Source organism: Oratosquilla oratoria, chromosome 15 (genome assembly GCF_046742065.1).
Source record: "Oratosquilla oratoria isolate Oo_2021 chromosome 15, ASM4674206v1, whole genome shotgun sequence".
Lineage (NCBI taxonomy): Eukaryota > Metazoa > Arthropoda > Malacostraca > Stomatopoda > Squillidae > Oratosquilla > Oratosquilla oratoria.
This window is the reverse complement of record NC_134791.1, coordinates 30669201-30682625: the sequence shown is the minus strand read 5'-3', so window position 1 is coordinate 30682625 and position 13425 is coordinate 30669201. Positions and strand designations below refer to the sequence as shown.

Sequence of the window (13425 nt, the reverse complement as noted above, 5' to 3'; positions counted from 1 at the left end):
GGATGGAAGGGGTGAAGGGGGCTTTGGGGAAGAGGGGAATGTCTGTTGAGGAAGGACGGGAGAGGACAGAAGACAGGGGTGAATGGAGAATGGTTGTATATGGATGATGTTGTGATTGCATGAGGTGGAATGGGCGGGGGATGGGGGGTGAGGTAGTATGTGTGAGCAAAATTTGACGCAGCCCGAAGGGATTTCTCCCCGTCCCCTTTATGCGGAGAGGGGGGGGTCGCCGATTTAATGAAGCGGCCTTGCTGTGGATGTGCTGTGTCTTGCGACACTGCTTCTGACCCAGGGCAGTGGACAAGGTGCAGAGATGACCTATCATTCAGGAGGTGCTCAGATAAGAGGGAGGGTGGAGGGGTGTGGAGTGTACTGTATTCAGGGATGGAATGGGTAGAAATTATTCTATGCCTTTCCCTTTTTGGCTACCTCCCTTGTAAGGGGGACAAAGCCTTTTTATATGTATGTATGTATGTATATACATATACCTATATTTTGTATATATATATATATATATATATATGTATATACATATATATTATATATATACATATATATACCATATATACCAAAGGCTTTTTCCCCCTTATATGGGAGGTAGCCAAAAAATAAAAAGCAAACTGGACTTCAAATTAGGAACTAAGAAAAGTGTGTGAGAAGAATGTGTTGAATGTGAATATGAATAATGAGATACTTGAGAAAATGGAAAGTCAAGTACCTGGGGTGCCATGTAGTGATGAAGAGAAAAGTAGATGTAGAGGAGCAATGCAGAATAAAATAAGCAAATTAATCATTCAATCCAATGCCTCAAGTCTCTCTTGCATAAGACTTATGGCTCCCAGGTAACTGGCAATAACCATCAGATTGGCCCACAAGTGACTAAAGGAAGAAATATTGTATTGTTTGGGTAAAGCTAGAGTAAAGCAGTGTAGGATTAGGTGTCCAGTGTCTTCTGTGATGATTGCATCTGGGTCAATTTGCTTTTACAGCCAGACCTATTCTGTGTTGATATGGTTTCAAATCTGGATACTGGCCTGAATACATTTGTGGATAGTGTGGTTCTTGTTTGTCATGAGAGGGATTTCTTTGTAGGGCTATCTTGAAGAGTTTGATGGTGTAGGAGGTTTGGTGGTTGGTTTTGAAATGTTTGTTTTGTGATATTAACTGTATATGTCTTTTTGTATGGATGAGTTGCAAGGTGCAAGTAATAAAAGCTCCATCCTCACATGTCTATACCATTGGAAGAGGTCTTTAATGGACTATATTGTGGTAATCAAGAGAAGAGTAGGAAGAGTTTTGGATGTACATGTTCTTAGGGGAGAGAGTGGGGAATATCAGATCATTTTTTGGTGGAAGGTAAGTTGAGTGTGGAGAATAGATGGAGGAAGAGGAAAAGAACAGAAGGTAGAGAGGTGCTTTGAGTAAACTGCTTAAATAACAAAGGAAAGGAGGAGTACTTGAGAAGCTGAGAGAAGAGTGGGAGGGAGTGAAGAATAGAGTAGAACTAGGAGTGGAGGAGGAATGGGAATGTTTCAAGAAAAGAGTCACAAAGTGTGCAAAGATGGTGTGTGGAACACGGAGGATGGGGGGAAATAGAAGGAGGGGTTGTGAGTGGTGGGATGATGAAGCAAAGGTTGTATACGAGAACAAATGAACATTCACAGATTGTTTGCAAAATAGGACAAGAGAATCATATGAGAGGTACAAAGAAAAGAGAAGTAAAGCATAAGATAAAGGAGGCAAAAAAGAGAGCAGACACGAAATGGGGAAGAGTATGACAGAAAATCTTTGAAAGTATGATAGGGATTATAAGGCTGGATAGAGTGAGAAACAAGGAGGTGAGGAGGAGAATGGAGGTGGAAAGGGAGTTGAGAGATAGGGTTGATGAAAGACTATTGGGATGGTTTGGAGACATGGAAAGAATGAGTGAAGAAAGCTTAGTAAAAGAGGTGTGGAAGACAGAGGTGGAAGGAGTGAACATGAGGTGACCAAGGACGAGATGGATGGATGGGGTAAAAGGGACATTAGGAAAGAGGGGAATGTCTATTGAGGAAGGACAGGAGAGGCCAAAAAATTGGGGTGAATGGAGAATGGTTATGTATGGATGATGCTGTGATGCATGGAAGGGAGTGGGTGGGGGATTGAGTTGAGAGAGTATGCATGAGTGATATTTTGATGCAGCCCAAAGGGATTTCTCCCCAGCTTCTCTTTTCTTCTCCTTGCTGTGGATGTGCTGTGTCTTGCTGCATTGCTTCTGACCTAGATTAGTGGGTGACATGCGTGGATGACCTTTCATCCAGGAGGAGCCAAGAAAAGAGGGAGGGAGGGAGTGGTGAATGGAAGTGGAGTATGTCGGGATGAAATGGGTGGAAGTGGATTTATGCCTTTGACTACCTCCCTTGTAAGGAGGATGAAAGCCCTTAGTACATACATACATATGCCAAAGGCTTTTTCCCCCTACATTGGGGTAGCCAAAAAGAAAAAGGCATAGAAACCACTCCCACCCATTCCATTTCCTATACATTCCACTCCCCTCCACCCTCCTCCCTCCCTCTCATCTTGGCACCTCCTGGATGACGGGTCATCCCTGTATCCTGTCCACTGCCCTGGGTCAGAAGCAGTGTCGCAAGACACAGCACATCCACAGCAAGGCTGCTTAAAAAAAAAAGTAAAGGCAAGCCCTTAGTATATGTATGTAAAAAGGAGAGACTAACACCGAGTGGAAAGCAGAAATGGAACAAGTCTGAGAGAGACTCCTGGAATGGGATAGATGGATGGGGTGAAAAGAGCTTTGGAGGCACGTGGTATGTCAACAGAACTTGTAATCAATCGATCAATCAGAACTTGTAAGATCAATCGATCAATCTGTTGCCCTTGGTCTCTCTTACAGAAAACCTGCAGCATGTAAGAGAAAGTACAAGAGATAGGAATGTGTGGAGATGGATGAATTGATGAGGTGGAGCTGAGGGATGTTCCCTATACATGTTTTATAGATGACTGGATGTGGAGAAGGGTTGCTGTATGATGAGATGGGGAAAAAATAGGTTCATCTGTCGGGTCCTATAGTAGATGAGATTACCTCACTACATTCTATTTAATCTACAGTGGTAAAGGGTAGGTGACTTTTCATTACTGTGATCACAGGGTACCTTTAAAGATTCCTGCTGCACCAGATGCTTGTGAATCGGGAAGAGCAACATCACTGTCATTGAGACTCAGTCGTTTCCTGATGGGGGTTGCTTGCTGGTCCTTTGTATACTGTTTCATTATGGCCTCATCAACATAGGTCTCGTTATTCCCTATAGTAACATTGGGGGTTGCCTTTGCTTTGACCTGATCAAGAGAATGAGATGAGTGAAACATGACAATTCCAACAGTATAAGCTGTCTTGTGATAAAAAAAGTTACAAAATAAATCATAAACATATATATGTATATACACACACATACATATATGCACTATTTTACATACATGAACACAGACACTATACTGGGGGTACTGATTGCATGGTTACATGCATACAAGGGTCTAGGATGTGAACTTCAACCAGAACCCTACTACTTATCTATATAAGAAATAGCTTCTTTCCCCTTGTAAGGGAAGTAGACTGCCAAGGTATGTACCCACCTTCTACTCATCCAAAACCCAGTTGTCATTTCTTTTAAAAAATCTTTTAGCTCCTTGTGATTCGGTTTAACATTGTGAACTTCCCCTATCAGGAGGCAAAGGCTGTGATCCTCACAGAGAACTTTGTGGTATGCAATTTAATAAACCATGCCCTTGGTCCAACTTGCTGGTGGCAGGGTTCGAACTGCCATCACCTTGACCTCTGGTGCAAGCAGTGATGCTATAACTTGCTCAGCCAATGAGCATCGTTGTGAATGTGGGATAATCCCTGTCCCCTTGCATAGGTCTGAAGTAATGCAGCTAGACACAGCAACTCCACAGCAGGGCTTCACAGCCAAACCTAGTTTACCCCCATTGCTTTATTTACATGACAACCCTCCCAGAACCAGAACCCTACTGTGATATGATATGATTTGGTTTACCATTGCCAATTCCCCCTATCAGGAAGCTAGGACATTGCCCCTTACAGAGGACTTTGTAGAGAGGAATTTAATGAACCATACCCTGGGTCCAACTTGGTGGCAGAATGGTTTGAACTGCAGTCACCTTGACCTCCGCCACAAATAGTGACGCTCTAATGTGCTCTGCCAGTGAGCATCCATCTACTAATCTTAAGAAATGAAATGGAAAATCCTTGAAACACTACTACTCACAGGTTGCACTAAAGTGTTTTCAGCTTCTTCCAGGTACAAGAAGGGACCTTCATCAAGTGCCTTGCCAGCCTTAATGCTTTCTGTTATCCAGTCTGCTGTAACTATGTGGGGCTTTGTGCTCCAAGATTCAATAGTGTTCAGATGTTCACTAATGACTTTACCTGCATGGTAAATAAATATGAATATAAATAATCACACAAGACTAGATGAGAATCAAAAGCGAGTGTGAAAAAGTCATAGTGTAAACAAAGTGCGGAAGGAAGGAAGAAGATAAAACAGTAAAGGATTTGAAGGTGGCGGGGGTCATAGAAAACATACAGGATTGCAGCAAGATAAAAGTGGGCTCTTCGGCCCAATATAAGAAAGTTGTACAGGGCCATTTTCCATATATAAAAATCCACAACTGGGGTAAGATGCCACAGCTGCACAAAACATATATATTATTTCTGCATTAACTTCATGAAACATACCTATAATAACATGTGATACTGAGTCTGTCAACTGGTTGAATCTTGTCGCTCCTCCAGCATTGAGAATTCTGCGCAACTTTTCCATATGAATTCCTTGGAAACCACTTAAGTAAATTTTGCATCCATCTAGGAAAAGTCCAGACTTCATTGCTTTCTGTAGGTCCACTTCATCCAGTGCAGCTACACCCTTCAACACTGAAGTACATATTTTTTTAGGTATTCTGACACTAATAAAATACTCTGCTGGTAATTATTGCATAATCAATGACAAGACATGAGAGAAAATGTGCCTATTGTAGAAAATATACTCAACAATTCACTTGTGGGAAAAACTATTGATCACACAGGATAAATATCACTTTAAGCTGCATCATTCCTTCGACCGTTCACTCCTATTTTTTGCATTCTTTCTTCTATCAGAAAACATGAATAATATACAAATGCACAATGGAATCATGTAAATTACCTTTTTCATTTTCAACAGTTGTAGGTTTCTTTATTAGCAGCGATACTTCTGAGGCTACTGTTTCATTGATTCGTGAAACATTATTGGCAGAAGTTTCATTCAAAATGGTGCTACACATTGACACATCAGGAAGCACTGTGAACAGAGATGTACATCAATTATAATATAGCATTTTGTTAAATTATCTATACTTATAGCAGGGGGTGAAAAGGGAGTTGGGAGATAGGGTTGATGAAAGAGTATTGGGATGGTTTGGAGACATGGAAAGAATGAGTGAAGAAAGATTAGTAAAAGAGGTGTGGAAGGCAGAGGTAGAAGGAGTGAATGTGAGGAGGCGTCCTAGGACGAGATGGATGGATGGGGTAAAAGGGGCATTGGGAAAGAGGGGAATGTCTGTTGAGGAAGGAAGGGAGAAGACAGAAGATAGGGGTGAGTGGAGAATGGTTGTGTATGGATGATGCTGTAATGTATGGAAGGAGGTGGGGGGGGAGGGAGTGTGTGTGAATGATATTTTGACACAGCCCAAAGGGATTTCTCTCTGTCTTCTCTTTTTCTGTATGAGAGGATGGAGAGGGAGGGGGGATACTGATTAAATGAAGCAGCCTTGCTCTGGATGTGCTGTGTCTTGCTGCATTGCTTCTGACCTAGGGCAGTGGGTGAGATGCAGGGATGACCTGTCATCCAGGAGGAGCCAAGAAAAGAGGGAGGGAGGGAGGGAGAGAGAGAGAGAGAGAGGGAGAGATGGTGAATGGGAGCAGAGTATGTGGGGATGAAATAGATGGGAGTGGATCTATGCTTTTGACTTTGGCTACCTTCCTTGTAAGGGGGAAAAAGCCCTTCATATACATATCTATACTTGACAACAAGGAGCTTAATCAATGCCATACACTACAAATAGAGAAAAACATAATCTTCACTGGTCAAACAATGGACTAGTCCTACAATGCCTTAAAGATGTCTAGCACATGGATTGGGTGGTGCAAGAGGTAAATGCAAGGGTAATGACCCAGGAATTGGAGATGGTTAAAGAAAATGGAGAAAAATGGGAGATAAGCCAGTTGTTGTTTGCCGATGACACTGAGCTTGTAGCAGGATTAGAAGAGGTATTAAGGAAGTTAGTGATGGAGTTAGGGAAAGTGTGTGAAAGAAGAAAGTTGAGGATAAATGTGGGTATAAGTAATGTGATGAGATGTACAAGGAGAGAGGATGGTAGTAAATTGGAGATGAGTATTAAGGGAGAAAGACTGGAGAGAGTGGATAGTTTTAAATACTTGGGGGCAAATGTGGCAGGAGAGGGAAGAGTGCTGGTTCAAGAAGAATATAGATTGAGAGAAGCAAGTAAATGGTTTGGTGAATTAAAAGTGTAATGAGAAATAGACATTTGGGAATGGATGCTATGAGGAGATTGTATGAAGGGGTGATTGTGCCAATAGCACTGTTTGGGGAAGAAACATGTAACATAAGAGAGGAAGAGTTTGTGTTTGAAATAAAATGCTTGAAAATTATGGTAGGGGTTACTAGGTTAGATAGAGTGAGAAACGAGGAGGTGAGGAGGAGAGTGGGGGGGTGAAAGGGAGTTGGGAGACTGGATTGATGAAAGAGTATTGTGATGGTTTGGACACATGGAAAGAATGAGTCAAGAAGGATTAGTAAAAGAGGTGTGGAAGACAGAGGTGGAGGGAGTGAACATGAGGGAGTGACCAAGGATGAGCTGGATGGATGGAGTAAAAGGGACATTGGGAAAGAGGGGAATGTCTGTTGAGGAAGGAAGGGAGAAGACAAGAGATAGGAGTGAGTGGAGAACGGTTGCGTATGGATGATGCTGTGATGCATGGAAAGGAGTGGGTGGGGGATGAGAAGGGGGTTGAGGGAGTATGTGTGAGTGATATTTTGACACAGCCTGAAGGGATTTCTCTTAGTCTTCTCTTTTTTTCCATGAGAGGATGGAGAGGGGGGGGGGGTGCCAATTAAATGAAATGGCCTTGCTGTGTCTTACTGCATTGCTTCTGACCCAGAGCAGTGGGCGAGATGCAGCGATGACCCATCATCCAGGAGGTGCCTAGAAAAGAGGGAGGGAGGAAGGGAGGGATGGATGAATGGGAATGGAGTATGTGGGGATGAAATGGGTGACTACTTCCTTTGTAACATGGGGAAAAGCCCTTGGTATATGTATACACACACACACACACACACACATATATATATATAAATAAAAAAATAAAAAAAGGGGGGGAATGATATTTTGACACAGCCCATCCTCTCTTTTTCTGCCTTAGGGGACAAAGGGGAGGGGGGTCACAGATTAAATGAAGCAGCCTTGTTATGGATGTGCTGTGTCTTGATGCATTGCTTCTGGCCAGGGGAAAAAATACTTTTTTTTTTCCAGAGCCATTTTTCATTATTTTTTCAATTTTGCCAGAGCCATTTTTTTAACTACCAGAGCCATTTTTGATACTTCCAGAGCCATGTTTTTGCAGGTTCGATTTCCTTCAAACTATTGGAAGGCTATCTCATTACTCATGTCGGAGCGAGTTTGCATATGTACAGTGTACGCATGCATGCGGTGATGTGGTATTGGGTATGGTGCATTGTACATGTAGTCAGCGCGTTGATTGGGCAGCTAGCTGCATGCAACCAATGAACTTCCCTGCATACAGGTACCATGTAATTCGCAACTAGTGACATTATGTAGCACGATAGTCGTGTAGAGTCTAGTCAACATGTACTAGTATACGCACACATGCAGCTGATATGAAGCTAGGCTAGGTAAGCCATTGAACTCAAGCAGCTATACCGCGTACACAAATGTACGTACATCAACAAATTAAAGTTGATTGATGCGTTGCATTTATGATATCGATTGATAATGCAATGATTGATCACGAGTAAGTTGTGCTTGCTCTGATCCTTTCATCAATGGTGATGGGATTCAGGGAGTGCCAAATGATGGATAATGCATGAAAAACATTGAATCTTGCCGCGGGAGCGATTTTTTTGTGGGGGATAGCTCACGCTATTGGATTTGCGAGAGTGACATTGGAACTTTCCTGAGTGAAATCGCTCGTCGCTCCCGTGTATTTTTTCGCTGCTTCTGGCCCAGGGCAGTGGGCAAGATGGATGGCCTGTTGTCCAGGAGCTGGGAAAGGAGGGAGGGAGGGGGAAGTGGGAGGGAGGGGGAAGTGGGAGGGAGGGGGAAGTGGGAGGGAGGGGGAAGTGGGAGGGAGGGAGAAGTGGGTAGGGTGAATTTATACCTTTGACTTTGGCTACCTCCCTAGCAAGGGGGGAAAAGCCTGTGGTATATATATGTTCTCTTTCACCTTGAATGTAGATAACCAAAGTAAATGCAATCAAGCCTGTTCACAGAATACGGGGGTCATTCAGCTACAACTACAAACAAAATATAATCATGATGCTGACACCTGCATCCTCAAATACCCACTCGTGCCTCAGGATGCTGACGACGGCATCCTCATAAGCTAAGGGTTACGGATTACAAACAGAAGTTACAATTCAGTCTGACATCACAAAAATGTCCTCTTAGAGAGAGCTAAGATAATGTCACCTTATGGACAACTTTTGAAGTAAAGAATTTAATGTAATGTCCCTTTACCAGAAGCTCACTCATTCAGGTAGCCTTGATCAGTCTCCATCAACCTTGTACCAAGTAGCAACACTCAAAACTGTTCAACCAGCAAACATCCCACAAAAATCTATTACCTATAAGGAAAAGGGTGGAGTCTGTATGTATAAACTCACCAGAATCAGTTTCACGTACTGGTGTGGACCTTCCTCTCGTTTTCCGACTGACTTGGTAATTTTTCCTATCCAGAGCATGCCCTTGCTCCACAGAATCGTACACCCAATCTGGGGTCAGGCAAGGGAGTCGCCAGTTACAGGCATGCTTATACTTTTCACCTTCTGGAGCAGGGATGACTAAGACAGAAGTGCGATCCATTTCTAAAGACGGAGTATATGTTCCTCCTGAAAATAAAAACATAATTTACAATATATGGTGCCAAGATAAGAGGGGTGGAGGAGAGTGGAATATATGGGAAATGGAATGGGTGAGAGTGGTTTCTATGCCTTTTTCTTTTTGGCTAACCCCCCCCGTGTAAGGGGGAAAAAGCCTTTGGTATATGTATGTACAATATATGGAGATACTATCTACCCAAAACAGAAACAATGTATGCATTTTGAATACATTAGCCTTCTTCCGATGGTATGAAAACTATACCAAAAGGATTACAAAAAGATTACAATGGCAGTGCATAACGACAGGAGACCTTTTGGTCTATATCTAGGTCGGATGAAAAAAAAAAAAAAAATCATAATGATAAATAAATAAACAAATGAATAAATAAAAACTATAATAATGTACATAATAATAAAAATACAAAAATAAATACGTAGGTATAGTTAAATAATAAACAAGCAGGTAAATAGTAAATAATAATAAATTGACATATATCAAAAGACCTTTTCCTTCTTATGAGGAAAGTGGTTGAGTGTAAGCACACACCCGCCCTACACCCATCCAAAACCCTCTCATCTTAGCACGCCATAAATGTGCTATAGATCCATAGATCCAAAAACTACAGTGGCTGGATCACAAACAATGCAATAGGACATAGTACCTCTGCATCAGGACTTAATAACCTAAGTTGGTTCAACTCCCACCCTTTATTTATTTGAAAAACTTATGGAGTAGACAAGGAGATCCCTTCAAGCTGTGGCATTATTATGTCCATTTATAACCACACTCCATTCACTTTCTTTAGCACTCTCCCTTCCTTGCTCAACAGACAATCCTCTTGCATCCAATGGCCCTTTTACCCTATCTATCCACCTCATTTTTGGCCTACTCTCTCAAGTTCAACCAGAGATAGTCACTCTAATGAAAAAAGAAAAACAAAAAATTAAAACTGTCTCCCACACAAGACAAAGTACTGCTTTAACAACTGAAGACATCACAAAACAAAATAAAAATAAGAAAGAAAATTGGGAATATACAAATACTGAGTACTGCTTAAATTAATAACAACTAATCTACTACATTACCATTGTCTTCAATGATTTTTTTAACTGCTTCTTTCTCTTTACGATTCATCTGCGAGACACATATTATGAGGCCCTTGAAGACAGCACAGGTATATATTGAAAACCGCTGATCTGTGGCAAAGATATCTTCGCAGTCATCCCTCTGAACTGCTTCCCATACAGCATTTACCCACTCTCCCGTCATCACAGGAATCTCCCGTTCAGTTGCAACCTGAAAGTGAAAATAGGATGGTCGTTCATTTTTATCACCATATATATGCACACAGAACACACACCAATTCGGTTTAATGTTGCAAACTCCCCTTATCAGGAGGCTAGGATGGTGTCCCTTGCAGAGGGCTCATAAATGCCATCCACTAACACTATAGGCAAGCCAACAACAACAAGATGACCACTGATCTGGCAATACTGCATGGATCAATTCAAAGTGAGGTTGTTTTGAGCGGGCTGCTGCCAGTGCTTTGCCTAATTTTGTGAATGTATCATTATTCTAAGAGCTGTCAAGAGTTTTTACGAGAGTAGTAGAGCATGTGTCAGGATTAGAAATGGAGAGTGAGTCGTTCGAGGTAAAGGTGGGACTTCTTCAGGGATGTATTATGTTGCCCTGGCTGTTCTACTTGTACATGGATGGGGTGGTACGAGAGGTAAATGCAAGGGTGGTAGGTCAGGGATTGGAGATGTTTAAAGAAAATGGAGAAAAGTGGGAGATGAGCCAGCTGTTGTTTTCGGACGACACTGCGCTTGTAGCAGAATCATAGGAGGGATTGAAGAAGTTGGTGACAGAGCTTGGGAGGTGTGTGTGAAAGAAGAAAGTTGAAGATAAATGTGGGTAAAAGTAAGGTGATATGAGATGTACAAGGGGTGGAAGTGGCAGCAGACTGGAAGTGAGCATTAACCTATCCAGTCCGACAGGCCTTAAACAGGACTGTGTCGCAAACGTCCGATAGTCCTTGAATGGGACAGCTACTTTGTGAGCTAATAAAAACTGCACCAGCATTGGTAGTGCTGCCATATTTGGTCGTGAGGTAAGGCCTATGGTAGTACTGTGAGCATGAACACAAGAAAACTGCAAACATAAATATAAGTGTTATGTAAGTGTAATATAAGTGTAAAATAAGTATGATATTAGTAAATAATATAAGTGTAAGATAAGAATGTTCATAGCTGTATAAAACTCACATGTGGGTGCGTATTGAATAATGAGTGATAAAACATACGTAACTATAATCATCAAATGTGGCAAATGATCACTCAAACCAATTAGATATTCAAGAAGATTTAAATAAATTACAACAATGGTCTGAAAAGTGGCTAATGAAATTTAACACAAGTAAATGCAAGGTAATGCACATAGGTAAAAATAACAGTAAGTACGATTACAAGTTATTTGGAAATTCGTTAACAAAAGTGGATAGTGAAAAAGATCTCGGCGTAATTATCAGTAACGACCTCAAATCATCCAAGCAGTGTATTTCAGCCTCTGAGAAAGCAAATAAGATTCTAGGATTGATTGCGCGATCTTTTGATTTCAAAAGTCCATCACTCATTAACAAACTATATAAATCGTTAGTTCGTCCACATTTGGAGTATGCTGTTTCCGCATGGCTACCAAATCTCATTAAAGACATTGACAGAATGGAAAAAAGTACAACGGCGAACCACAAAACTGATTCCAAATATCAAAAATAAATCATACGAAAATCGACTAAAACATGAATCTGTTTTCCCTAAAAAAGCATTGACTCAGAGGTGACTTGATACAGGTCTTTAAGATTTTAAAGGGAATTGACAACATCAAAAGTGACAAAATTTTCACATTGAATGAGAATCTGACAAGAAACAATGGTCTCAATCTGTCCGGAAATAGATTCAATTTGGAAGTAGGTGGAAACAACTTTGCCAACCATGTAGTTAATGAATGGAATAAACTTCCTGCACAGGTAGTGCAATGTAGTTCAGTTCGAAGCTTTAAGAATCATTTAGATAAATACCTAAGTAAGATGCTGTAATGATTATAATTTATGTTATATTATTTGTTTTTGTTTTGTTATAATTTGTCTGTCTGATTTTCATTTATTATTAGTTATATGTCAATTTATTATCATTTAGTATTTACCTGTTTGTTTGTTATTCAACTATACCTATGCATTTATTTATGTATTTTATTTGTTATTTACATTATTATAAATTTAGCTTTTATTTATTATTAATATGATTTTTTTTTTTTCTTTTTTGCATCCGACCTACATATGGATCAAAAGGTCTCCTGTCGGCATGCTCCGCCTTTGTAATCCTTTGAATGAAAACACGTATAACATGTGAAAACATGTAAAAACATAAATATAAGTGTTATGTAAGTGTAATATAAGTGTAAAATAAGTATTATATTAGTAAATAATATAAGTGTAAGATAAAACACTACGCTGCACCCGTGCCAAAGAGGGGGAGAGTTGTCGCTACCACAATCTTCTCCAACTATCGGTTATTATTCTGAGACAACCATGGTGAGTAAAGCAATAAAAACTTGTAGGATGATGCATTGTCATGTCTACTAACAGTAGAATTTTTTCCAGAGTAATCTGTAAGAGTTGATTTTTTTATGATAAATGCGGTCCTAGGGGGTTGCGAATTTTGAGGCCATCAGCCCAGGTGGGTTAAGGGAGATCGACTAGAGGAAGTGGAAAGTTTTAGATACTTGGGTGCAAATGTGGCAGGAAAGGGTGGAGTGGAGGTGGAAGTAGAATGTAGATTGAGAGAACTGAGTAAAGGGGCCTTTGGGGAAGAGGGGAATGTCTGTTGAGGAAAGACGGGAGAGGACAGAAGGCAGGAGTGAATGGAGAATGGTTGTATATGGATGATGTTGTAATGCATGAGGTGGAATGGGTGGGGGAATGGGGGGGCATGGTAGTATGTGTGGGAAAAATTTGATGCAGCCCGAAGGGATTTCTCCCCGTCTTCTTTTCAGCAGGGGGGGACAGAGGGGGGGGGGGGTTCACTGATTTAATGAAGTGGCCTTGCTGTGGATATGCTGTATCTTGTGACACTGCTTCTGACCCAGGGCAGTGGACAAGGTGCAGGGATGACCCGCCATCCAGGAGATGCCAAGATAAGAGGGAGGGTGGAGGGTGGAGGGGAGTGGAGTGTATTTAGG

The 13425-nt window shown here is 41.3% G+C and overlaps 1 protein-coding gene across 2 annotated transcripts in view; it reads right to left on the bottom strand.

Moving 5' to 3' along the window:
• The window catches only part of mus101 (mutagen-sensitive 101), a 53390-nt gene that overhangs the window by 18699 nt on the left and 21266 nt on the right, over positions 1 to 13425 (bottom strand). For both annotated transcript variants that reach the window (XM_076198731.1, XM_076198732.1), the window contains exons 6-11: positions 10275 to 10485; positions 8973 to 9197; positions 5217 to 5351; positions 4751 to 4945; positions 4281 to 4441; positions 3150 to 3333 (exon numbers count right to left, since the gene is read on the bottom strand). In XM_076198731.1, coding sequence (XP_076054846.1) covers positions 3150 to 3333; positions 4281 to 4441; positions 4751 to 4945; positions 5217 to 5351; positions 8973 to 9197; positions 10275 to 10485 — 1111 coding nt within the window. The remainder of the gene's footprint in view (positions 1 to 3149; positions 3334 to 4280; positions 4442 to 4750; positions 4946 to 5216; positions 5352 to 8972; positions 9198 to 10274; positions 10486 to 13425) is intronic.